The sequence below is a fragment of the Phycodurus eques genome, chromosome 2 (genome assembly GCF_024500275.1).
Source record: "Phycodurus eques isolate BA_2022a chromosome 2, UOR_Pequ_1.1, whole genome shotgun sequence".
NCBI classification, from domain to species: Eukaryota; Metazoa; Chordata; class Actinopteri; order Syngnathiformes; family Syngnathidae; genus Phycodurus; species Phycodurus eques.
Genome location: NC_084526.1, coordinates 27,663,777 through 27,689,372, shown reverse-complemented (window position 1 = coordinate 27,689,372; position 25,596 = coordinate 27,663,777). Strand labels below are relative to the sequence as shown.

Below are 25,596 nucleotides of genomic sequence, written 5' to 3'. Positions count from 1 at the left end.
CCAAGCAGGTTGGAACGGGTGGAGGAAGGTGTCAGGTGTGTTATGTGACAGAAGAGTCTCTGCTAGGATGAAGGGCAAAGTTTATAAAACAGTGGTGAGGCCAGCCATGATGTACGGATTAGAGACAGTGGCACTGAAGAGACAACAGGAAGCAGAGCTGGAGGTGGGGGAAATGAAGATGTTGAGGTTCGTTCTCGGAGTGACCAGGTTGGATAAAATTAGAAATGAGCTCATCAGAGGGACAGCCAGAGTTTGATGTTTTGGAGACAAAGTTAGAGAGCGCAGACTTCATTGGTTTGGACACGTCCAGAGGAGAAATAGTGGGTATATTGGTAGAAGGATGATGAGGATGGAGCTGCCAGGCAAGAGAGCTAGAGGAAGACCAAAGAGAAGGTTGATGGATGTCGTGAGGGAAGACATGATGGGAGTTGGTGTTCGAGAGAAGGATGCAGGAGATAGGCTTACATGGAAAAGGATGACGCGCTGTGGCGACCCCTAACGGGACAAGCCGAAAGGAAAAGAAGATTAGTTTAGTTCCACAAGTTATAAAATCATATTGTAACTCTTCCCATTGTTTTGCTGATAATTTTATTGTTTGTTTTTTTCGTCTTCTGAAACTTTAAAGATAGTTTTCAATAAGATATCCAATAAAACCCCGTTTTTTCCTTTTTTGTAATTTGTCACACAAAATATTTTGTCGTTTTGATTTTTTTTTTAAAAAGCATTAGTTGGAGGAACAAATGTTTCAGAAATATTAGAATTTTGCTCATTTACTATTGTTTACATTAGACTTTACTTTAATGTCATAATTCGCCGATCCGATCAATGACGTCATTGATCGGCTCCACAAAAGACATTTACTCCGCGTTGCCATTGTGCACAGTATATTTGAATCCAAAAGCGAGTTTATTTTTAGCCTTGTCGCGTGTCTTTTTTTGTAGTACTGTAATATCTGACAGCCAATAATGTTATTGAAAAAAAAAAAAAACATGTCGGCAGTGTGGGACAGACAACAGGTCTGCGACAGACAACATGTAATCCGTGGATCTGACTAAAAGACAAATTTGCTCTTTCACGATTGGACTGTCAGACTGCTGCAATAAAATCTTGTATTCCGATACCACCGCATCCCGTTTTTTATGATTATTGGGTTTTATTTTGTCAATTTGGTATGTTCCCGTACTTTTAATACAATACGGCTCGCAAGCACACTGGTTGGGAATCACTGATCTACAGCATCTTGGCATGGGTGGTTTGTCAATATCTATAGCTAGAAATTAACTACTGTCACCCTCCTTCCCCCTTAGCCATTCGATTAACTTGAGTTGTCATGTTGAAAAGTTTAGAATCATCACCTCTGCCAAGGAAGGGGATACAGTATGTACAGTATCTGTGTCCCCATTTCTTTGTTCCTTGGGGTGCTCTTTAGTAGGATTATGCAAATATACTTTTTTTGAGGGGTAGTGTGTATCACACACATGCAGTATATACCGTAATTTCTCGTGTATAATGCACACCCATGTATAATACGCAATAAAATCTTGTATTCCGATACCACCGCATCCCGTTTTTTATGATTATTGGGTTTTATTTTGTCAATTTGGTATGTTCCCGTACTTTTAATACGATACGGCTCGCAAGCAGGCAACAAAACTAGCAAGCTAGTGGTAGCACTAACGGTTGTGCGTAAACATGCTGCCGTTCTGCTCATTATGCTCTAAAGTTTCGGTGTGGGTGAAATAATTTAATTACAACAAAGTAATTTAATTAGAGTTAGTTAGCACCCATTATTTCTGTCATGTTGTAATGTTGGTTTGACCTGACTGTTTAGAATACATGATCTGACTAGAGCAGTGATTTCCAACCTTTATGGAGCCAAGGAACAATTGAAAAATCTCATGGCACACCATCCATCCAGCCATCCATTTTCTGAGCCGCTTCTCCTCACTAGGGTCGCGGGCGTGCTGGAGCCTATCCCAGCTGTCATCGGGCAGGAGGCGGGGTACATCCTGAACTGGTTGCCAGCCAATCGCAGGGCACATACAAACAAACAACCATTCGCATTCACAGTCACACCTACGGGCAATTTAGAGTGGTCAATTAACCTATCATGCATGTTTTTGGGATGTGGGAGGAAGCCGGAGTGCCCGGAGAAAACTCACAAAGGTACGGCGAGAACATGCAAACTCCACACAGGCGGGGCCGGGGACTGAACCACAGTCCTCAGAACTGTGAGGCAGACGCTCTAACCAGTCGCCCACTGTGCCGCCCTCATGCCACACCAACAAACAAAAATGTCACAAAAAGTGGTGACATTAATTACTGTATGTACTTCCTGCCATCTAATAGAAGACCATTCATTTGTTCTGTCTGTCACTATCCCTCACTGGCATAAATAGATGAACAAAGATACAAAAAATACATTATTTATCCATCCATCCATCCATCCATTTTCTGTACCGCTATTCCTCACTAGGGTCGTGGGCGTGCTGGAGCCTATCCCAGCTATCTTCTTCCAAAAATCCTGATTGTGTAAAGCCTAGTTTACATCAGTGTCAGTGACATTATTTGTTTTTAAAGATCTAAATCCACATATTTGATGTTGTTGTAGGCTATAATACTGATGATTTGTTTGAATCACTTGTTTGTCTGTGTGACGATTTTAATATGTTTTGAAAGACAACTAACATTTTGTTAAGTTGATAAAAAGGAGAAGCAGAATGAATATGCAGTAGATTACTTCTTTTTGTTTTTTTTGTTTTATAATCACTACGGATAATCTGATGGATAGTCCAAACCAGGGGTCTGCAACATGCGACTCCAAAGCTGCATGTGGCTCTCTGTGACTTTGGAAAATAGATAATGAGTACAGTATTGAATTTAAATGTAAATTAGTTTGTTCATTTGTCAAATGTAATTCTAAATTTGAAGATTATGGTGCTCTTTGTAACATTAAACTAAACCTTTTTCTTTTTGTCTCTGCGTCACAACCGCCAATGTGAAAACAAACAAAACAGATAATTCATGATACAGTATAATACAATATGTTTCAATGATGACATAAAAAAAAATAATTTTTTTTTCATCTTAATCTTCATCATCTTAATTTTTTGTTTTGATGTTTATTCAATTTGATGTCTTGGCACTATATCACTATTCTGCAGTAATATACAATAATGTAGAGACAGTTTTATTTACAGAATGACACATTACAAGAAATATAAGGTTTAGTGATATTTTAAGGGAGTTACTCGAGTAAATATCTAAATCAATGGAAACAGGATGCTCCAATGAAATTATAAGGTAGTTTCTTGCGTAGATTCAGTCTGCATAATTTTACTTGGAGTTGGTTGGTGCAGCAGCCTCGACAGCGAAATACATTTGCATTACAAATCTACAGGTGTATCCCTATTCTGGTCAGTGATCAAGGATTGTGACATGCACAAAATAATTTGTGCAATACGGTAAAATGGCGTGGTCGATTTAAGCAGATAAAAACTCAAAATATTTTGCGTAAAGAGCAAAACCTTAGGGCTGAGCGATAAATATTGCGATATAAATGGAAGTGTGAAAATTTTAGAATGGAAGTAATTCTGAATGTGTTGTATGATGATAAAAAAAAGGAAAACCACATAATTTTGAAAACATTATAGTGCAGATCTCAGAGGTCAAAGTCAAAACCAAGACTGTATTGTGCTAACAAACAAATAACATTACTGATATTATAAATATTTACTATGCTATACTGTATATTAATATACTTTTAACCTTATAGGCCCCTCCTCTCGGCTGACGTATGCAATAATTTATTAATTTATTTCCGGTTTTTGAACTTGTCCTGTGCGTAGCTATGAATTATTTTATCTTATTAATTAGTATAGGCGGCACGGTGGCCGACTGGTTAGAGCGTCAGCCTCACAGTTCTGAGGACCCGGGTTCAATCCCCGGCCCCGCCTGTGTGGAGTTTGCATGTTCTCCCCGTGCCTGTGTGGGTTTTCTCCGGGCACTCCGGTTTCCTCCCACATCCCAAAAACATGCATTAATTGGAGACTCTAAATTGCCCGTAGGCATGACTGTGAGTGCGAATGGTTGTTTGTTTGTATGTGCCCTGCGATTGGCTGGCAACCAGTTCAGGGTGTTACCCCGCCTCCTGCCCGATGACAGCTGGGATAGGCTCCGGCAAGCCCGTGACCCTAGTGAGGAGAAGCGGCTCAGAAAATGGATGGATGGATAATTAGTATATTAATATGCTATTCATAGTTGGTTACGCTTTGCTGTAGCGCGGTCCCAGCAAGAATTCCGCGAAGCGTACTGTAGCACCCAAGCACTTACCCTGGTGTTTCGCAGTGACATTTCACGATAGCTTCGGTTAGCATGGCTAACGTTTAGCGTTTAGGTTAGCTTAGTGGTTAGCATGGCTTCTACATCTTCTCTTCTTATTAATTCCTCGTTCTCTTTTCATGGAAATGATCTTGTCAGAAGGGGAGCTTATTCGCCGCAACGGAGGTGATGATTGCTGACTAGGAGGAGTGGCTCCGCACTGTGTTTAGCCGGACAAGCTAACCGGCCGCAGCTGTCGAACTGGAGGAGCTCGCCGGACCGTAGTCAGTGGTGCGTTTACACTGATGCAGATGCGATGACATCATCAACAAACATTGCCGCGATTAGGCGGTAGAGTCCAAATATATACATATCTTCAGCCAAATTCATAACGTCTACTGAAAATACCCTATATTCCGCGCACTTTTACGAACGTGTTAATGTCATCGTATTCATTTGTGAAATTTGTACGAAATTTGTTATTCGGGCCAGCGTGTGTAATTTGTGTTGTGATACAGTGCTATACTAGCCCCGGGCCATCGGGCCAGTGTTGATGTCAGCCCCTGATCATGCTGATGGTGCCTTTGCATGTCCGTTTATGCATTTTGGCACACAACAAGACATACTCAATTAAGAGAAGAGAAGATTTGTTTGTTTTTTGTTTTTAGCCTTACCATTCCAAGTCCATACAGGCCTAAAAGGTCCACTTCTTGTTGTTGTTTTTTTGACAGCTGACAGCAGTGTGAAAAGCACGCTGCCGTCATGTAGGCCTACAGTGTAAGCTGTCAAGTCTTTTTTCAGTTGGTCTGTTTAGTATGAGCACTACAACATTCGACTTTCTGTTGCAGGCAATTCAGAATCAGAATCAGATCAGAATCATCTTTATTTGCCAAGTATGTCCAAAACACACAAGGAATTTGTCTCCGGTAGTTGGAGCCGCTCTAGTACAATAGACAGTCAATTTACAGAACACTTTGGAGACATAAAGACATTGACAAAAAACAATTGTGCAAAAAGATGCAGAGTCCTCTCGCACTTAGAGCAGTTCGAATGACTAATATTGCGATTGTCCGGTGCAATGACCATTGTGCAAAGGGCGCTGAGACTTCAAGGAGTGTATGCGGTTTAAAGTGACGAGTAGTGCGATCATCTGGGACAATGTTGGTTGTGCAAATGTTGCAGATACTCCTCAATCAGTGTGCAAATGGAGAAGATGCTACTCTGGCATGAGTGGCCAGTATATGCAAATAGTGCAGCATGGCGAGACAACTACAGTGAGTGCACGAGTAATACATAATTGGCCCCACAGAAATGTGACAACGAACTCAAGTCAAAAACTGCCAGCTTATTGTAATGGAATTATAGGCTAGGTGTTTAAGAAGTTGATCGCAAGAGGGAAGAAGCTGCTGGAATGTCTACTAGTTCTAGTTTGCGTTGATCGGTAGCGCCTACCTGAGGGAAGGAGCTGGAAGAGCTGGTGACCGGGGTGCGGAAGGTCAGAGAGGATTTTGCACGCCCTTGTCTTAGTTCTGGCAGCGTGCAAGTCCTCAATGGTGGGTAGGAGGGTACCGACAATCCTTTCAGCAGTTTTGATTGTCCGTTGCAGTCAGAGTTTGTCCTTTTTTGTAGCAGCACCAAAACAGACTGTGATGGAAGAACACAGGACTGATTCGATGACCGCTGTGTAGAACTGTCTCAGCAGCTCCGGTGGCAGGCCGTGCTTTCTCAGAAGCCGCAGGAAGTACATCCTCTGCTGGGCCTTTTTGAGGACGGAGTTGATGTTGGTCGCCCACTTCAGGTCCTGAGAGATTGTAATTCCCAGGAACTTGAAGGTCTCGACGGTTGACACAAGGCAGCTGGACAACGTGAGGGGCAGTTGTGGCGAAGGATGCCTCCTGAAGTCCACGATCATCTCTACCGTCTTGAGCGTGTTCAGCTCCAGGTTGTGTCGGCCGCACCACAGCTCCAGCCGCTCCGCTTCCTGTCGATATGCAGACTCGTCACCGTCCTTGATGAGGCCTATGACAGTGGTGTCATCTGCAAACTTCAGGAGCTTGACAGTCGGGTTCGCTGAGGTGCAGTCGTTCGTGTAGAGAGAGAAGAGCAGTGGAGAGAGGACACAACCTTGGGGCGCCCCAGTGCTGATGCTGCGTGTGGATGAGGTGGCCTCCCCCAGCCTGACCTGCTGTGTCCTGCCCGTCAGAAAGCTGTAAATCCACTGGCAGATGGCAGGTGAGACGCTGAGCTGGAGAAGCTTGCTTGAAAGGAGTTCAGGGATGATGGTGTTGAACGCTGAGCTGAAGTCCACGAACAGGATCCTCGCGTAGGTCCCTGCACTGTCGAGGTGTTCTAGGATGAAGTGCAGTCCCATGTTGACTGCATCATCCGCAGACCTGTTCGCTTGGTAGGCAAACTGCAGGGGGTCCAGCAGGGGACCTGTGACACTCTTGAGGTGGTCCAGCACGAGGCGTTCAAAGGACTTCATGACCACAGATGTCAAAGCGACAGGCCTGTAGTCATTCAGACCAGAGATTGCAGGTTTCTTGGGGACTGGAATGATGGTGGAGCGTTTGAAACAGGATGGAACTTCGCACATTTCCAAAGATCTGTTGAAGATCTGAGTGAAGACTGGAGCGAGCTGGTCCGCGCAGACTTTGAGGCAGGATGGGGATACATGGTCCGGTCCTGCCGCTTTGTTAATCTTCTGTTGTTTGAAGATGCGTCTCACATCCTGTTCATGGATGGTTAACGCAGAAGTCAGAGGTGTGGTTGTGGTCGCGGGTGCGGCCGGGTGGGTGTGTGGAGTGAAACTGTCCTTTTCAAATCTGCAATAGAAGGTATTGAAGTCGTTGGCTAGTGTGCTATTGTTCTCAGCTTGGGGGGATCGTCGCTTGTAATTAGTCAGCGATTGGAATGCACGCCAGACTGATTTTGAGTCGTTCGCGCTAAACTGTTTTTCCAACTTTGCTGCATAGATCCTCTTTGCAATGTTAATTTCTTTAGTAAGCTGGTTTCTAGCTCGATTATACAGGGCCCTGTCCCCGCTCTGATATGCATCTTCCTTAGCTTGGCGAAGCTGCTTAAGTTTAGCAGTGAACCACGGCTTGTTGTTGTTGAATGTCCGAAATGATTTTGTTGGTACACAAACCTCTTCACAGAAACTGATATAGGATGTGACAGTGTCCGTATATTCATCCAGGCTGCCAGCTGAATTTTCAAAGACACTCCAGTCTGTGCAGTCTAAACAGCTTTGAAGTTCCATCTTGGCTTCATTGGTCCACTTTTTGACTGTTTTCACTGTAGGCTTCGCACATTTAAGTTCTTGCCTGTACGTCGGTATTAAGTGAATTAAGCAGTGATCAGACGAGCCCAGGGCTGCACGAGGTATAGCACGGTATGCGTTTCTTACCGTAGTGTAGCAGTGGTCTAAAGTATTATTTTCCCTGGTAGGACAGTCGATGTGCTGCTTGTATTTAGGGAGTTCGTGGTTGAGTTTAGCTTTGTTAAAGTCCCCGAGAATAATGAGGGGTGAGTCCGGGTGTTTTTTTTCAATTTCATTGACTTGTTCGGCGAGCGTTAGCAATGCGGCGTTCGTGTTAGCTTGCGGTGTAATCTAGACTCCAGCCAGTATAAACGATGCAAACTCACGTGGAGAGTAGAATGGTTTACAGTTCAAAAACAGCCACTCCAAATGCGGGCTGCAGTGTGTGCTGAGCACCGTGACGTCCGTACACCATTTTTTGTTGATATGGAGGCATATCCCGCCGCCCTTCGTTTTCCCTGATGATTCCATGTCGCGGTCCGCTCGATGAATGTTGAAGCCGGGAAGCATGACGGCGCCATCGGGTACAGCGTCGCAAAGCCAGGTCTCCGTGAAGCACATGGCCGCGGCACGTCCGAAGTCTTTACTGGTCTTTAACAGAAGATGAAGCTCCTCCATTTTGTTGGGTAGGGAGCGTACATTCGCGAGGTGGATCGACGGGAACGCCAATCTGTGTCCTCTCTTGCGGAGTTTCACCTGAATGCCGGCTCGTTTTCCTCTGTGGCGCCGCTTCCGCATCCATGCGCCGAAAACCGCGGACGCCGCTCCGGTGAGTAACTCGGGGAAAAAACTGAGCGGACCTTCGAAAGTTGGTGACAGAAAGTCCGGAGTAGCCTCCTTGATGGTTAGCAGGTCTCCCCTTGTGTAAGTGAGTCGTGTAAGGTCTCCAAAGACGGACGAAAAACACAAAAACAAAGACAATACTAGAGAGCGCGTTACCGAGGCGACCACACTGGTAGGCCGCCATCTTCTAGGCTGCTTCAATGGCACAGTGTACATTGATTGGATAAACAACACTTTTAAAATCTTCACTTTAGGAATATATGAAAATATGCCTTATAATGGCGTGAAAGAATGTGGAAGTTGAGGAAACAGGAAAATGTTAGTCGAACGTCTTAGCTATCATATTGACCTTAATGTTTTCATGTTTTCCTCAAAGTTCTGCGGTTGGAGGTCCGAATCTGGTCTTTCTGTGTGGAGTTTGCAATGCATGTTCTCCATGATTTTGCATGGTTAGGTTAATTGAAGACTCTAAATTATCAATAGGTGTGAATGTGAGTGTGATTGGTTATTTATATGACTACGTATCCTGTGGTGGGCTGGCGCCCAGTCCAGGGTGCACCTCGCCTTCCGACCAAAGTCAGCTAGGATAGGCTCCAGCTCATCAGTTACCGTATCGAAAGTGGATAGATGAATGGTTACATTTTCATCTGTGTTTGTGATGATAATTTTTAAGGCAGTGAATGAAGTATCCTGATGAGTAATGATTTGTTACATTGGGGGAATGGGTCGAAAAATAAGCTTTGAAACAGTGTCTGATTGTAGTTTGTTGAAAACCTCCTGTGTATAGTTGGAGTAAGTATTTGTGAAATACCGGCTCGAGCACATTTCCATCACATGCAAAAGACTGTTTTCTTTGTAATATCGTTCTTGCATCAACATTACGAAGCTGATGTGTTTTCTTGATCCTTTTTGACATCTCCGGAAATTTACCGTAACTGTTTATATTACCAAGTTTAGTAGAGTAATTAGTGGCATGCAGTGCGTTGGGCCTGCTATACTAAACCCTCCTGGTCCCTTTAGTGATGTTTTAAAACTTTCTAATACTACCTGTCACAGGAGAGCACCCAATAGCATCACACAGAGCCCACACTGAAAATTAATGAAACCTTTATTATAATATTGTGATTTTCACTCTGGGTGGCCCTTTGTAATTGCAGTGACTTTCCCTTAGCAATCTTTCGTGTGTCTATGTGTGGCGCTTCCGAAAGATATGCACTACCGCACTACTATATGTAGAGACACTGACCTGTTTTTCTACAACCCCAATTCCAATTAAGTTGGGACGTCGTGTTAAACATAAATAAAAACAGAATACAATACAAGCTCCTTTTATACCCAATCATGGTGGCACCCACCTGTTCCCAATTACCCTGTTCACCTGTGGGATGTTCCAAACAGGTGTTTGATGAGAATTCCTCAACTTTCTCAGTCTTTTTTGCCACCTGTCTCAGCTTTTTTGGAATGTGTTGCAGCCATAAAATTCTAAGTTAATGATTATTTGCTAAAAACAATCAAGTATATCAGTTTGAACATTAAATATCTTGTCTTTGTAGTGCATTCAAATAAATATAGGTTGAACATGATTTGCAAATCATTGTATTCTGTTTTTATTTATGTTTAACACAACATCCCAACTTCATTGGAATTGGGGTTGTACATATACTGTATAAGATGTTGGACTTGCATGTACCAGGCACACAAGCACACACACGTACTCTGCAACAAGAAGCTCTTGTGTCCAACTTTATTGACCCCCTCTGCTTCTTTTCCTGAACGGCATATTACAGGTTATGTCCACAGCTGAAATCTGTACTCTTTGAAGTGTTGGAGAGCTGCTACAGATCCTCAAATATTGACTCTTAAGCCTTGTGATGGAAGAAAGCAGTGGGGTGGAAAGATGAAGAGCAAAGGGGCAGCGACTGATAGAGAGGGAAGTATAGTTTTTTGTTATTCAGGTGGATCTATACAGATGTATCAAAGCAAGCCTGGATATATTCTTATCAGTGGCAAATGTACGTATTTTACTGTTATGCAAGAGGAAGTATGCACAGATAAGGCCCGATGGCAAGTCTGAGTCTGAGATGGAAAAAAAATATTCACACGACTGAATGTTCCTCATCTTTCTGTCCTCATTGCACTCCATCCACTTCCTGTCCTGCTAAAGTCAGAGACATAACACATGTCTGTAACACCTATGTGCAGGCTATAAAACAATGCCCTCTTTATTGAAAGAACTGAAGGAAAAAGAAAATGTCTTAGCTATTTGTAGGTGACTTTGCTGATTTGTGCAGTGCCAATTCAAGTGGGGTGGTGGGGTGGTGGGGGGGAGGCTAAAGAGATAAACCACCCGCTTGGATGACTGTTTTTGTGTGGCTCAGGCAGATTTGGACTATTCTTCTTCATGTTCAACTCCCCCTCCAGCTTCAAACATGCTTGCACACGCCCCAACACAAACAAATACACCACACAGACCGGCCGCTATCTCTCTGTCTGGTTTGTTTGTCGACCAGCGCTTGCAGGTAGACTGAGCTGTCTCACGCACACTCTGCTGCACGTATGTGACCTGCAAGGACGTGCTGATTTGTGTGCGATGTGTATGACCTAGTTCCTTATCTTATTCTGTGTCCAAGTTATATCATAGCGATCGGCTATTATGCGGGTCTAGTTTGTCAGATCCTTGAAGTTCTGAGGTTCGGGGTTGGAATCTTGGCACTGACCCTTCTATGTGGAATATGTTCTCCCATGTTTGCGTGGGTTTTCAATTGGCAAATGGTATAGAAATTAATGAATAAAGCGCTCCTCTCCTTTAAAATTACATAAGGACTAGCAGAGATTAAGGCAGGTTTATTACTTTTAATACATCTGCTAGTTCTGCTGCTTCATTGGGATAACTATTAAGGGAAAGCGCAAAAGAAAACAAAGAAACAATTAAAACAAAGGTTAATAAGTAAGTAAGTAAGTAAGTAAGTAAGTAAGTAAGTAAACAACAGATTCACGCTGTTTCTTTTTATTAATCACTGCAAACATTGATTCATTCACATCAATCTACTTCCTGGAACAACAAAGCAAAGGCAGTGTTTTTCATTTTCTAATAATCAATGATGATTCTACTGTACTGGTTTTGTGGCACCCTCCTACTGTGAATCCACTCTAGATGGCGCCTCTGACCTAACCTTTTCTCCCACTTATCACATGTCACTGCCTCTCTGTTGTGGTGGCAGATATTAGAAGTCATATTTTGTGCTTTTCGACGGCTCTTCTGAGATCCTTGTCATTCTAGCTCCTTAATCCTGCAAACACCGATGCTTCAAACAGCTTTATCTGATGAAGCTGTTGTTGAGATACGTGCCAAACACAGGATACATTTTGGAACTACAGTCAATGCAAAATAATAAAATAAAAGAACAAAATGTCCCCCTCTTGTGGAGAAAGTAAATATTAACATGATATCAGAAGAATTCCAAAAGAGCTGATATATGTCGTTTGCAGTGGTATAAAACTACACTGCATCATATCAGTTGGTTATAAGATTTTGGTTACCTTATTTCGTGGCTTCAGAGAATATATGCCGCTACAACCACAGTACTAAACAGACAATATTGTTTGACAAATACAGTCAATAACTCTTGGACAATGTCAATTAAAAGGCGCCATTATCCTTTTGCTGAAAACACTGCGATATAGCTTATGTGAGATCTGATTAGATAATAAAACTACCTGTTTTCAATCCTTTGTTTCCATGGTGATAATTTCCCCCCCCCCCCCACTGCGTGCCAGTTTGTGTTACTTGATCTTGATGTACGTATTTGCATCCATGTTAAAATATCACAGTGACCTTATAAATATATTTATTTATTTTTTTACAGATAAAGCAAAGGGGTATGTGTTAGCACATGAGCGGATGGAGTGAAGATGAAATAGTTTTCCGCTTTTCAGTGCCAACCGCCAGAAGTCTCGACCCTAAGTGTAACTCATCACCAGATTAGCTCACACTGCCACAGTTAAATAGATCATCCTGCTGAGAAAAAGAGTGCATCATTTGTGGGAGGCAGGAGGAAAATGGGATCAAATGTGAAAGGCTTTTTGACATACTGTACAGCCCAGGTGTCAAAGTCAAGGCCTGGGGACCAGATCCGGCACGCCACATGATTTTATGTGGCCCGCGAAGGCAAATCATGTGTGTCAACTTGACACTTGATTCTTGTTAAAATCAATTTTTTCAATTGTCATATTTCGTAAATAACATTGAGATATTGGAAGCATTTTTGTGTTACCAAATGTGAACAATAGTTGATAAACCCATTACCCATAATTTCTGATTCCAAAACTAGTTTATAAATTTTGGGTGTAATAATACGATGAGGTGATTCGTCTGTTAGGCTGTTACAGCTGAACAGGACAAAAAAAAAAAAAAAAAGACAACTCTTGTACTGTATTTGATTGAATTATATTAAGCAGCTCTACTTACATGAAGGTAGTGTTGTAACACTCAAGACCGGTCTTGGCCTCAAAACCACATTTTGAAGGTCTTGGTCTAGTCTCAGGCTCGACTCCCAAAAGGCTCGGTCTTGTCTTGGTCTCGGACTGGGAGGATTTGGGATTTTCCATCAAGACCAGCGCTGATCTGCTTTTCTTCAACTTCATTATTGTGATAACAAGAATAATCACTTGGTAAAACAACAAATACCTTCTATTCATCTGTTACTAACCACCCACCACCCCCATAATGACTGCAACCTTTCGCAATCACAAAACTGTCATTTATAAAAGAACATGCAAAAGAAAGCACTGTATGGTGTGCAAATTCTACGGTCTTGAACTCACTGAAATGGCGAGGACAAGGTCAAACTTTAGCGGGCATCTTGAAAAAAAACAACCACAGGTAAGCTAACGTGAACTGTAAGTAATACCAGCGAATCTAATTTTGTCTTTCTGAGATAAATATTTCTGGTAAGAGGTTTTCTTTCCACCTTAAATTGGCAATATTATGAGATTCACCCCACTGTGCACGTTTAGGTCACATAATGCTGCACTCGCTCATGTTTCTTAAATACAACTAAGCTCTTCTTTAAATCTGAATTTTTAAATACCCACAAGGATTTATTTTTTCCAGGAATGAAGTTGGAAAAAATCTTTAAACTTTGAGATTTTCGCTTTTTTTTTTTTTTTTTTTTTTTTTTGCATGGCTCAGCTTTTCTCTGTCTTAGTCTTGACTCGTTCTAGACACCCAAAAGTCTTGGTATTGTCTTGGTCTCGATTATTTCTGGTCGTCGGCAAGGGAAAGTCTCGGAAAGTGTGGTCTTGAGCACAGCACTACAAGAAGGGTCTCTCCTACTACATTGAGCTTTACTGTTCACATTCATGTTAAAAGGTGATTTGACTCTTGTTGGTTGTTGATTCAACATTCCACAGACATGGAGCAATTTCTGTCAGGTTGACTGATCAATTAAATGATTTATCGCATTTATGTGTCCCCACCTTGTGTTGAATCTTGTGGGATCACTTAGTTTCTTAAATTTCTTTTCTCAGAATCGGGAGAGATGACAAAACTGGTTTGACATTAAAAAAAATCAAATAAATAAAAAAAAAATCAAATAAATAAAAATAAAAAAAAAAGCATTAAGATATAAATATCATTTCCGTAAGTCACTGATTGTGTAGTGGTACACTCACCTGACTTTGGTGCGGGCGCCGTGGGTTCAGTTCCCATTCAGTGACAGTGTGAATGTGAGTGCGGACGGTTGTCTGTGTCTATATGTGCCCTGCGACTGACTGACCACCAGTTCAGGGTGTAGTCTGCCTTTCGCCTGAAGTCATCCCTGCGACCCTAACCAGGATAAGCGGTGTTAAAAATGGATGGATGGATAACATTGCCATAGGAATCTGACAGGAGTTGTTTTATCAATTAAGATGATCAAAGCAGCTGTAATGAGGAGATTTTGTCAGGCTAGGTGGGAGTAGAAAGTCGCCTTGACTTTTCTCCTGTTTGAAGAAAGAAAAAACTACTGCAGGTTTCCCTCCATTCCCCTTTTGCCCATCCTCATTTACGGTCGGCGGGCTTGCCTTCAGGCCTTGCTGGTGGCCACGGCCTTCTTTTGACACACTGCTTCAGTTTCTTTTGGGAGTAAAGTTTTATCAGAAACCGTGTGTGTGTATGTCGAGACTTGCTCAGTGTGCAGAAATTTTACTTAGATTATTAATCATGCCCTTTTATGTTTTGTCTGAATGATGAAGGACTGAATGACAAGATTAAGTTTTGAGGTTAGACACCGAGATAAAACACAGATATTTATGGAGTTTGACAGTTGATAGTCATTAGCTCCACAGTCTTGTGTGTTTACCTCTTCCCGGGCATGTGCTGGAATCCCCGTGGGATCCCTCATTACTCTGATGGCTTTGCTTCATACACTCGAGGCCTGTAATAATCTCAAACTGTATTTCAAGAGGACATTTTTGTCTGGTGTTGCGGTTTACTTGCCTGAATTCCGTGCAGCCAGCGTTGTTTCAGTTCCCACTCAGTGTGAATGTGAGTGGTTTTCTGCCTCTATATGTGCCCTGTGATTCACTGGAAACCTGTGCACCTTTCACAGTAGCGTAGCCAACTGGGATCGGCTTAACCCTGAACAGGATAAGTGAAATATATCAAATGGATGGACCGCATTTTCACAGAGGACCTGCATAGATTTCTGTACAGGTTCAGCTGTGTTTAATGTTGCCTGTTTGAGACAGTGTGCTCGCAGGCAAGGCAGACTCTTCTATGACCCCTCATGTCAAACTGTGCCTCCCCCACCCCAATCCTCACAGCTCCAGTCCTTCACCCTGATGATTGCCTCACAACTCATGATCAGCACATGATGTCAGATTGGCTGTATCTTAGGTTTTAACGGCAAAAAAAATAATAAAAATAAACAGTAAAAAGTGTCATAGGGATAAAGGTGAGCTTGCTGCACTGTGAAGTTTTCCGGACAAACAGTTTACTACATCATTATTTAGCATGCCTATTGTGATCTGTGTTCTGTGATTAATTACCAGCAAATTATAAATACATTTTGTGAGTTAATTAAAAAAGTTGTCAAGTAACAATTCATCTCCTTAACCACCAGTGTTGCCACAGCTACCTTGAAAAAGTAACTTAGTTATTTTACTGATTACTTGATTTCAAAAGTAACTAAGTTAAAAAAAAGTAACTTTTTAGTTACTTTCAGCAGCTGTCAAGTCACTTATCCATAGTACAAAAAAAGCATTAGGTTAATTGTACCCATTACTTGGTAATGTTTGCCACAGAAGTTACAGAATGATGTCATCAACATGAATCAATAACTTAAATATTAGTGTAGTTGAAGCCACAATAAATCAGCAGCTTAGTGCAGACTTGACATGCCAACATAATACAGTAAGTACCTAAACATAAAAACAAGAACACCATTCTCAGTACACTGCCGATTGTGGTCCATGAAAGCAACTCTGTGTGTGTGCGTGTGTGCGCGTGTATGTGAACGTGAAAGTGAGTCTCACACACTCACACACACACACACACACACACACACACACACAAACCATTGCTCCCACCACAGTAATTTTGATGCGAAGAGCGAGAAAACTTGTTTTCCTTACTACGTGACGTCAGCCATGCAGCACGTTCAACCAGGTCACAGACAAAGTTGAGAGTTCTCGCTTTTCATTGTAAATATTATTCAAGCTAAGTATTGGAAGTCCTTCAGTGAGTCAGTCCTTACCCTCCAGGACCGATTGATGAATGTGCACTTTGATATGAATAATTAACCCACAATGCATTGCGTGTTTAACACGGCAGTTACACTGTATTCTTTTTTTGTTTGTTTGTTTTTTTGTCCTGTTCGGCTGTTAGGGCAAGCTAAATGGAAGTAAAATGTGTTCTGTGAAGCACTTTATATTGTATAAGATGTAGATTAGTGTTTTTTTGTCATTCTAAACGTATTGTTACAAATCTGTATCCAGTAGCTACTGACATGGAGAGGTCATCTTCCCATTAGGTGATGGGTAAGTGCGTTGATTTAGTACATGAAATTAATTTATAAACTTTTGAGATATTTCTTTTACTTTGCGGGACAAGCGTCATTATTTGCTTGACAAACCGGCAGTTCGAGGGTGCTCTGGAGTGTTGGCATTCTTTTTTTTTTATTGCTGCTTTTAATTTATTGTATTGAAGAAGGTTTCCGGCTGTTATTTGGAATTCTTGGAACAGTACATCACGTGTCCTAAAAATATTATTGTTAAATAGTTGTTGTAGGTGGTTAATGCCATGTTGTTCCCATGTACTAAAATGAAGGGGTATATTATTAATTTCTAAATCTGGATTATGACAGATTGGGGAGAGCATACTGGGAGCTAATTGAGATCCTGTCGATTCTAAACTTTGCCACCAAGCCGTTAAGGTGGATGCGATTATTGGATTCTTGAAACATTTATGGCCTTTAATACTTTTAAGAGTGAGTTTTGGTAGTTTCATGTTGTTGCAGTCTGTTTGTTCCAATTCTAGCCAAGAATCACAGTCCTCACTGTGGTGCAACCATTTGATGAGGTATTGTAATTGGTTAGCTAAATAAACTAGTTAAACTGTATTCTTAATGTGTAAATGTAAAAGTAACAACAATCAAATACACTTTTTACTAGGGAAAATAACAAAAATAGTGTGGCAACAGTGAAATCGTGCATTTCTTTGAACTTTTTTGCACACCGTCACTGTGCGTTGTGAAATAAACAATAACTTTCCAATCGCTTTCCAATCGCTTTCAACTATTTGTGGAAAAGAAGAGACGTTTTAGTTAAATGCTGCAGCACAGCTGACTGCTCTTTGTTTGAATCATGAAATGCAAGTTAGTATTTAGTGAGAGATATTGATGATGCAAAAGTAACGACTGATGGTTTGAAGAAGTAACTGTAGTCTGACTACTTTCCTGGGGAAAGTTACTCTGCTCGTTGCTCAAAATGGTGATTTTTGGAGGAACGAATTGTTACCAACATCACTGTTAACCACAGCAATACTTGTCCATGGCAAGTGGAACATTTCCCCACCATGTCCAACAGATGCCGCTGTTGCAATAAAAGCTTGCTCTGTTTTCTTGCAGAGCTGGAACACGTGTACGGATAAACATTAAGAGGGAGAAGGACTTGTGCTGAAGTTCAGGAAGTTTCAAATGGTCTGGTGTGAGTTTGGCCCGAGAGTATATTGTTTTTCTTGTGTGTAACACAGATGACACCCGCATATTCACGGTTCGGCACCCGTGGATTCACCTATCCGCATTCCCCCCCAATTTAAATGTTTTCTTTCTTTCTTTCTTTCTTTCTTTCTTTCTTTCTTTCTTTTGGTGGGAACCAATCCCGAAAAGACGTATTGGGGGTTAAAAATTTTAAAAAGTATATATATATATATATATATATATATATATAATATATCTACTGTATACCGAAGTGGTTGGTGCACTCTTTTCATATCACCCCACTGGTGGTGACAAAGAAGTGATAAATGCCAAACTAACGGATAGTTGTGGGACTTTTTTAGTTTATTATTATTTTTTAAATCCGTGGAGTTATCTAGTCACTGTGACATTGCCCAGTAATCAATGAACACTTCAGGAATGTAAAATGAAAACACACATTTCATGTACAGTCATGCTCAAAAATGTATTTAGCCATGACAGTATAAAAAGAAACGCTTTTTCCCCAGACTGTCTGACAAAAAAATCAGTCTAAACCTTTCCTGTATTAGGTCATTTAGGATTACCAAAATTACTTGTATTTGCTAAATGCCACAATAACAAAAGGAGGATTTTTTTTTTTTTAGACAAATATGTATAAGACAATACACTCATGCTAAAAACATTTTTGAACATGATTGTACATCTTTCATTTCTTGAAGCAGTCTCTTCTCCTTGCACTCATCCATCCATCCATTTTCTAAACTGCTTATCCTCACTAGGTTCGCAGGTATGCTGGAGCCTATCCCAGCTAACTGCGTGCAGGAGGTGGGGTACACCCTGAACTGATTGTCACCCAATCGCAGGGCACATATAAATAAACAACCATTCACACATCTGGGCAATTTAGAGTCTTCAATTAACCTAGCATGCATGTTTTGGGAACGTCGGAGGAAACCGGACTACCTGGAGAAAACCCACACAGGCAAGGGGAGAACATGCAAACTCCACAAAGGCGAGGCCGGATTTGAACCCCGGTCCTCAGAACTGTGAGGGGGATGTGCTAACCAGTCGTCCACTGTGCCGCCCCTTGCCCTCATGTTCAAATTTTTGACATTTTCCCAGCTTGGAATGAATTCCATGCATGTACATCTTGTGAAAAGGAATTTATTCTGATTTTATTATATTCAATGCTGAGCAAAATGTCTGGATTCTCAAGGTGGTTAAAAACATGTATAGAATGCTGGCAGGGGAATATACGCTTTTTGGGAGAGAGAGAGGGGGCTTCATGCATACTAATACAATGCTAGCCGCGATGGCCAGCGAAGATCCAAATTGGAAGGACCTCAGTAAAAATGGATATGTTCTCCTGTCCTCATGTTGCAGCTTCCACAGACTTTTATTAACTTTTGATGAGCCTGTCTCTTTCATACTTGGCACCCTCATGGGACTTTTACAGAGAAAGTCATCAACCGCTAGGTTACCTGAAGCTGCACGATGATAAAGGTTTTTTCTCCTTGTCTCTAACCGTTGCTATCTTTTTCACAGGAACATTTGAGGTTTTGAGGAGGCAGGCAGAGAACCATACCAATGCCCTGCTGCAGGAGTCCTACGGCAACATGGCAGATCAGGCAGAAGGTCCTGTGCGGGAACTCTTCACTGACATTAGTCTGTTCCTGCTTGGGTCTGAGCTCAACGTTGAGGATTTTGTTGAAAGATTTTTTGATGCCCTCTTCCCGATGGTATACCATCGCTTCATCGACCCAGGCCTCAGTGACCTATCAGCAGGCTACACCGAGTGCGTAAGGTCATCGAGCCGTGATGTGAGGCCATTCGGTGGGGCGGCAGTTTTACTGGCGGATCAGATTGCTCGCTCTGCGTTTTCTGGCAAGGTTCTCCTCCAAGCTTTGCACCTCGGCATTGAAGTCATAAATACCACAGACCACTTGCAGTTGAGCCGCGAGTGCAGAAAGGCCTTACTTAAGATGCATTACTGTCCCCACTGCCAGGTGAGTTTGCACTGCTCCGAAATCCGTTCAGTGTTTTGAATCGATTCAGACTGATCCAAAACTCATTTGTTTCCCAGGGCTTAACTCAGTCCAAGCCCTGCATGGGCTACTGCCTCAACGTGATGCGAGGCTGCTTGGCAAGTATGGCTGAGATTGACATCCACTGGAGGGAGTTTGTCCACTCAATAGAGGACTGGTCAGCTCGGACGTACGGGCTGCAGGATTTGGAGCAAGTGCTTCTGGGAATTCATACACAACTGCACGACGCTCTTGGACATGCTCAAAGAAATGGACCCCGTATTTCAGCACAGGTCAGACTCACTTTGTGGGAACATTTGGTTTATTCAGTTTTACCATTTATGAAAGAACACAAGCAGAGGTGGGATAAGTACAGACACTCTGTACTCAAGTCTAAAGTAAAGTAAAGTACAGATTCTTGTGTAAAACACTGGTAAAAGTCAGTGCCAGCTGGTGGAGTTTTCTCCAGGATGTGTGTGTGTGTCTGTATGTATGTGTGTGTGTGTGTATTAGGGGTTGCATGATATTGGGAAAAAGTCACGTTGCGATTATTATATTGTGTTGTGAAATAATAATACAGAATCAGTGTTGGGAAGGTTCATTTTCTACATCAACTAGTTCAAAGTTCAGTTCATCGTTCCCAAAATGAACTAGTTCATTTCATAGTTCATAATTCAAAATTTTGAGCCAAGTTCGTAGGTCTAAAAAGAAACTAGTTCATAGTTTTTTTTCCCTCCTTTTCTTTCTATAAGTTGGTGTCCTCAAAATACTGGCATTTAATTTCGCCATTGTTGCCACCTATTCAGTCCACAGTCAGCTACAATCTTAAAAACATGAGGAAAAACTTGTTTCTTGAATGGTGTTTTTTTGGAAAATGAGGAATTAAAACAAAAACAGGACTTTTATCCTCAACTTGCAAACAAAAACATAAAACACAGTATGACAGGAATGATGGTGAAAGGACATTGATCACTTTACATTAATTCCTAGCAGCTCTGGGTGGCTGTTAAAAAAATATTTTATCTTATCTGGCCATATATTACAAAACAAAATAAATTTCATATTATGACATTTGCTAAAAAAACGCTCACAGACACCAGAATGAGCACGTTCTCAATTACGTTAATCAGGCAGAAATGAACTAAGTTCAATACACGTTCGCCCAAAATATGAACAAGTTCATGAACTTTTGTTCGACAGCACTCATAATTAACAGAAACGCACCGCAGGCCTAATGTTATGTTGGTAATCTCACTGATTTGCGCTATGTTAATTACACCTTCATCTCTCGAGGCAGCAACAATGCAGCGTCTTCGGCGGAGAAAAAAAATTGTTTTACAATGAACGGGTGCACGCCTTGCATTTTTTTTCTTCTCAACTCAGCATCGCGTCACGTTTCCTCTCCTTCGGGAAAGAAAAGAAACTAAGGATTCCCATGTGTTTGAGCGTTCCTTCGTTTATGATTTGACGTAAATTTTTGGACTCAAGCAAAGGAATCACTATTAGTAGGCAATATCGAAAAGTAAATATATCCGTTTTAAAAGTAAAAGTAAAAAAAAAAAAAAATTGTCCTAAAGATCAACACTCAAATAAAGGTAGATGAAAAATCTAAAGTCACGAAATGTTTAGAATTTGTTACTTCTCACCACACACAATACAATACACAATTCTCTGAACACAAGTGAGGTAAAAAAACCAGGATTTGTTAATATTATTTATTTGTGTTCATTAATATGGTCTTAATATAGGTAATGTCTCACCATGACCTCTGTAAACTGCAACACCAGCATGACTATACATATTCATGACAAATTTAATTCAAAATGAAACTATATATTTTATATATCTACACTGTACAGATGCTGGGGTACCCAGTGAAGTGGGCAGTGAGTCTCAGCATCTGCTTCCTGCGTTTTGAGTAACACATTTGAAGGAGCATTGACAAAACCTAACAGATCTGTTTAATTCAAATGAACAAAGTTCTATCTAAACATCCATCCATCCATTTGCTGAGCCGCTTCTCCTCACTAGGGTCGCGGGAGTGCTGGAGCCTATCCCAGCTGTCATCGGGCATGAGGGGGGGTACACCCTGAACTGGTTGCCAGCCAATCGCTGGGCACATAGACACAAACAACCATTCGCACTCACAGTCATGCCTACGGACAATTTAGAGTCTCCAATTAATGCATGTTTTTGGGATGTGGGAGGAAACCAGAGTTCCCGGAGAAAACCCACGCAGGCACGGGGAGAACATGCAAACTCCACACAGGCGGGGACGGGGATTGAACCCCGCCCCTCAGAACTGTGAGGCTGACGCTCGAACCAGTCGGCCACCATGCTGCTCTATCTAAACATGTCACATTCAAATCTTGTAAAAAGAGATGCTAGAGTGCTGGCTTTGCAGCACTGATTTAAACACAACATTGCCATCTAGTGGGTATTATAGTTACGCTGTACTAGAAAAGCTTAGCTTTGCAATGCACCCAACCGCACTCACAATAATCATTCACTTCAGAGCAATGCCTGTCATCCTCGAATGCAGTACGAGTTACAGATCCACATTGAAGACAACAGACTAACGGGTGTTTGTCTCTATGTTCAGGTGCACAAACTGTGTGGGCCATCCAGCAGGAAGCCTGTGCAGACAGCCAGCATCCAGCTCAGCAGCAAAGAATCCTTCCACCTTCAAACTGCAACCAAAGCGTTGGGCGACTCACTCGCTGTCAAAACAAGGTACCGACACAAAATTGAACAAAACAAAACAACACAGGCCATAACATTAGTACAATGTCATCCTTAAAGTTTGATGAATGGTCTGTGTTAGTAGTCAGTTTTATTGTAGTTTATTGAATGTAGAATGTATCTGTAAATCAGCTCCTTGTGTGTCTGCATCTGATTGAATTTATAGGGACTTTCTGAATAGTCTCCGTCTCTACCGGACGTACTATGGTGGCCTTGCGGATCAGTTGTGTGTCAGTGAGCTGGCCTCTGACGACGGGATATCCTGCTGGAATGGAACCGACATTGTGAAAAGGTTTGAGTCGCACTCTCTCTGATTGTTTCATGTATGCATGCCCCTCAACCTTACTCATTTACTCAACAATGCACGTTACGTTTAGTTGAAACGATGATTGTAGTTCTGCTAAAATCACACACACGCATACAGAAACAGACACGCACACACACACAACACTCATCTAAATGCCGGGTGAATGCGAGACATAAAAACATAACCTCAGCAGAGGTTATATTGTCAAAATGTGCACTTATACTTCGGCAGCTTCAATTTCCCCTCATTTGCACAGTGTCAAAGGTTTGCTCCCATGTCATCTCCCTGAGAGAGCTTGACACGAGTGGGTCATCTGCACACTGTTTGACCTGTTTCACAAGCTGACACTGATGTAGGGTCCCTGTAGTGCATTCGTTGAGTCTTCTCTTTCCTTCGGTTGTAGTCTCTAAAATACTACCTCAAGTTTCCAATATCTAGCTGGCAGCATTCCGTAAGACCTGGGTTGTTTTCTCATTTGGAGAAGGCAGAGCGGCACGCTGCCCATCAGCACTGCCTTCAGCCTGCTGGGAAAATGTTTGTTTGTTGTCTGCCCATTTTAGCCCGCCTTCCTCATTCACAATAATTGCCATTAATAGGAACCTATTTGCCTCAGGGTTTCATTATGATGTCTGTTATAAAGAGATGAGACAAGGCTGTAGGGGAGAACGTTCACTCAATTGTCTTCAGATCCTCACTATACTTTTAGCTTACTACTAGCCTCAAACCATAAATGAGTCGCTGGGAGTCAAAACAATCTGTGACAAATGCAATAAATAACCTCATGTCTATGGGTCATAAGCCAACATCCACAGAGAGAAAGGGGAATAAAACTTACTGCCGGATGGTGGCTGATTTACGGAGGCTTAGCGAGGCCTCGTGACCCTAAACGATTGGTTTGGTTCCCATGTGTGCCTGAATCTGTACATATGAGTGTGTGTTGATGTCCCTCATAAAAAATAAAAAATAAAAAAAATTCACTGCAGCACAAATTACTTTATGGTCTTAAAGAAGTGGTGAGAACAGTTTTTTTTTTAACACAAAAAGAATATAAGCACACAAACATGACACAAGAGCTTGAGATTTAATGCACATCCTTATATGGGTAAACAAAACAAAAAGAACAATCAGATAAGATCACAGGGGAAGAAAACAAGCGGCTTCAGTCTCTGTACCTTTTTGAATATAGATGAGGGTGTCTACTTCACAGTAGATTTGTTCAACACTTTTTTTCTCTTTTGGCTTTGTCCTTGCATGCACTGTGAGGAAGTTTAAATATTTTACTCGCAGGTTGGTGAGATGTTAATTTGCTTAAGGCATGAATTGGCCTCAAACAGTCAATGAGAAATACCCGCAGAGCGAAGGTTAGATCTGAATGTTTGCTCATGATTGCATGTCCAGACATTTTTCACACATCAGGAATTTCATACTGATATTAATAAGGGATGGCCATTGCACAACATATTCCTTGATTCTTTCCATGGTGAAAATAACAAATTGATTGTTATTTGAAAATAACAAATTGATTGTTATTTTCAACATATTATTTTAAATACAACTAGCAGAAAGCCCAATACTCCAAACCTCATGAATGGTCAACATACAATAGTATTGTACACATTAAACAGTTCAAGGTTTTATTGTAATGCTAATATTGTCATCTTATTCTCTGCCAGTAAACACAAATCATTAGCTCTGCCAACCCTTGAGCAACCAACATACAACTGACCATGAGAAAAACATGGAGAACGCAAATCCAATCCAGCAACTTTCAGAGACTGACCTTGTGACGTGTTGATACTCATTGCAAAACAAATTGATATTGGAAACTGAAGCCTTCTGAATTGAACTGGTAAATCATTATAAAATGGTATTCGGGGTAGAAATGCTGTCTCACCTTGAGAAGGACCCGTGACTATAATAGCTTCAAGCATGTTACGCAACATCTATATACTTAAAGCTCAAAGTTTGTATGTCCGTTTTCAAAGAACTTTCTAGAGCAAACATGTTCCGGCACGTTTTTACACGTTCCTGTACGTTTTGCAGTAGGCCTCAAAAGATTTACTTGGTTGTTTAATTCCATACACTCAGCAGGCCAAAATAATTATATACAAGCAATCTTAAAAGTCAGATTTCCATTATATCTCCCCTTTAGAATTAGTACCTCACAATTGGATCAAATCTAGATAAAAATAATTTAGTGGTGTTAGAAACTCAAATAGATATACAGTAAATATTTTTTGCACAGCAAACCAACAAGAAAACAAATGTCTCAGCTGTGTTTGGAAAAAAGTCTTATGCCGAAGAGCTTTTGCGATTGACATTATGATTTTCATTGTATTGCCAGTCCAAAAGGAAAAACATGGAAAACAATTATCCTTTTAAAAGGTGAAAATCATTTGTTAATTTTTATCCCTTTGAAAGACCGATTTAAGTATTTGAATCAACTAAACAGGCTGAGAGGCTGAAAAAAATAGAACAAAATCTCAGCCTTTAGAAAGAGAGGAGGCTGTCCTCGCCTCGTCAGAAAGGTTAACACATTCCCACATGCTTTATCCATCCGTCATGGATACAAAACACACACACAAACACACACGGAAAGAATGGCTGGCGGCCATGAACTGCCTCCTTTCTGTGAGTACACACTCTCACTCACCTGGCAAGTATAGTGGCAAAGAAAAATAAATAAATCCACCTACGGTAGGATTTCCCCCCTCTCGAGTGACAAAGATAAACAAGCTTCCGTCTTGGGAAGGGAAATCAAACGTCTCACATTTACTTGCTAAAATCTAATCCTAACACTAGAGATCATGTGCAGAGGGTAGTCATATTGTCACTTTGTGTTACAAAAGTGTGCACCCCCCATTTCCTCTGCCAGTGGATAAAGTTTTTGCGAGGCTAAAACTCTGGATCCTCAACAAG

The 25,596-nt window shown here is 41.4% G+C and overlaps 1 protein-coding gene across 3 annotated transcripts in view; it reads left to right on the top strand.

Moving 5' to 3' along the window:
- Nucleotides 1-25,596, top strand: part of gpc5a (glypican 5a) — a 185,863-nt gene that overhangs the window by 33,311 nt on the left and 126,956 nt on the right. For all 3 annotated transcript variants that reach the window (XM_061702415.1, XM_061702423.1, XM_061702432.1), the window contains exons 3-6: nucleotides 19,150-19,610; nucleotides 19,688-19,921; nucleotides 22,231-22,361; nucleotides 22,537-22,662. In XM_061702415.1, coding sequence (XP_061558399.1) covers nucleotides 19,150-19,610; nucleotides 19,688-19,921; nucleotides 22,231-22,361; nucleotides 22,537-22,662 — 952 coding nt within the window. The remainder of the gene's footprint in view (nucleotides 1-19,149; nucleotides 19,611-19,687; nucleotides 19,922-22,230; nucleotides 22,362-22,536; nucleotides 22,663-25,596) is intronic.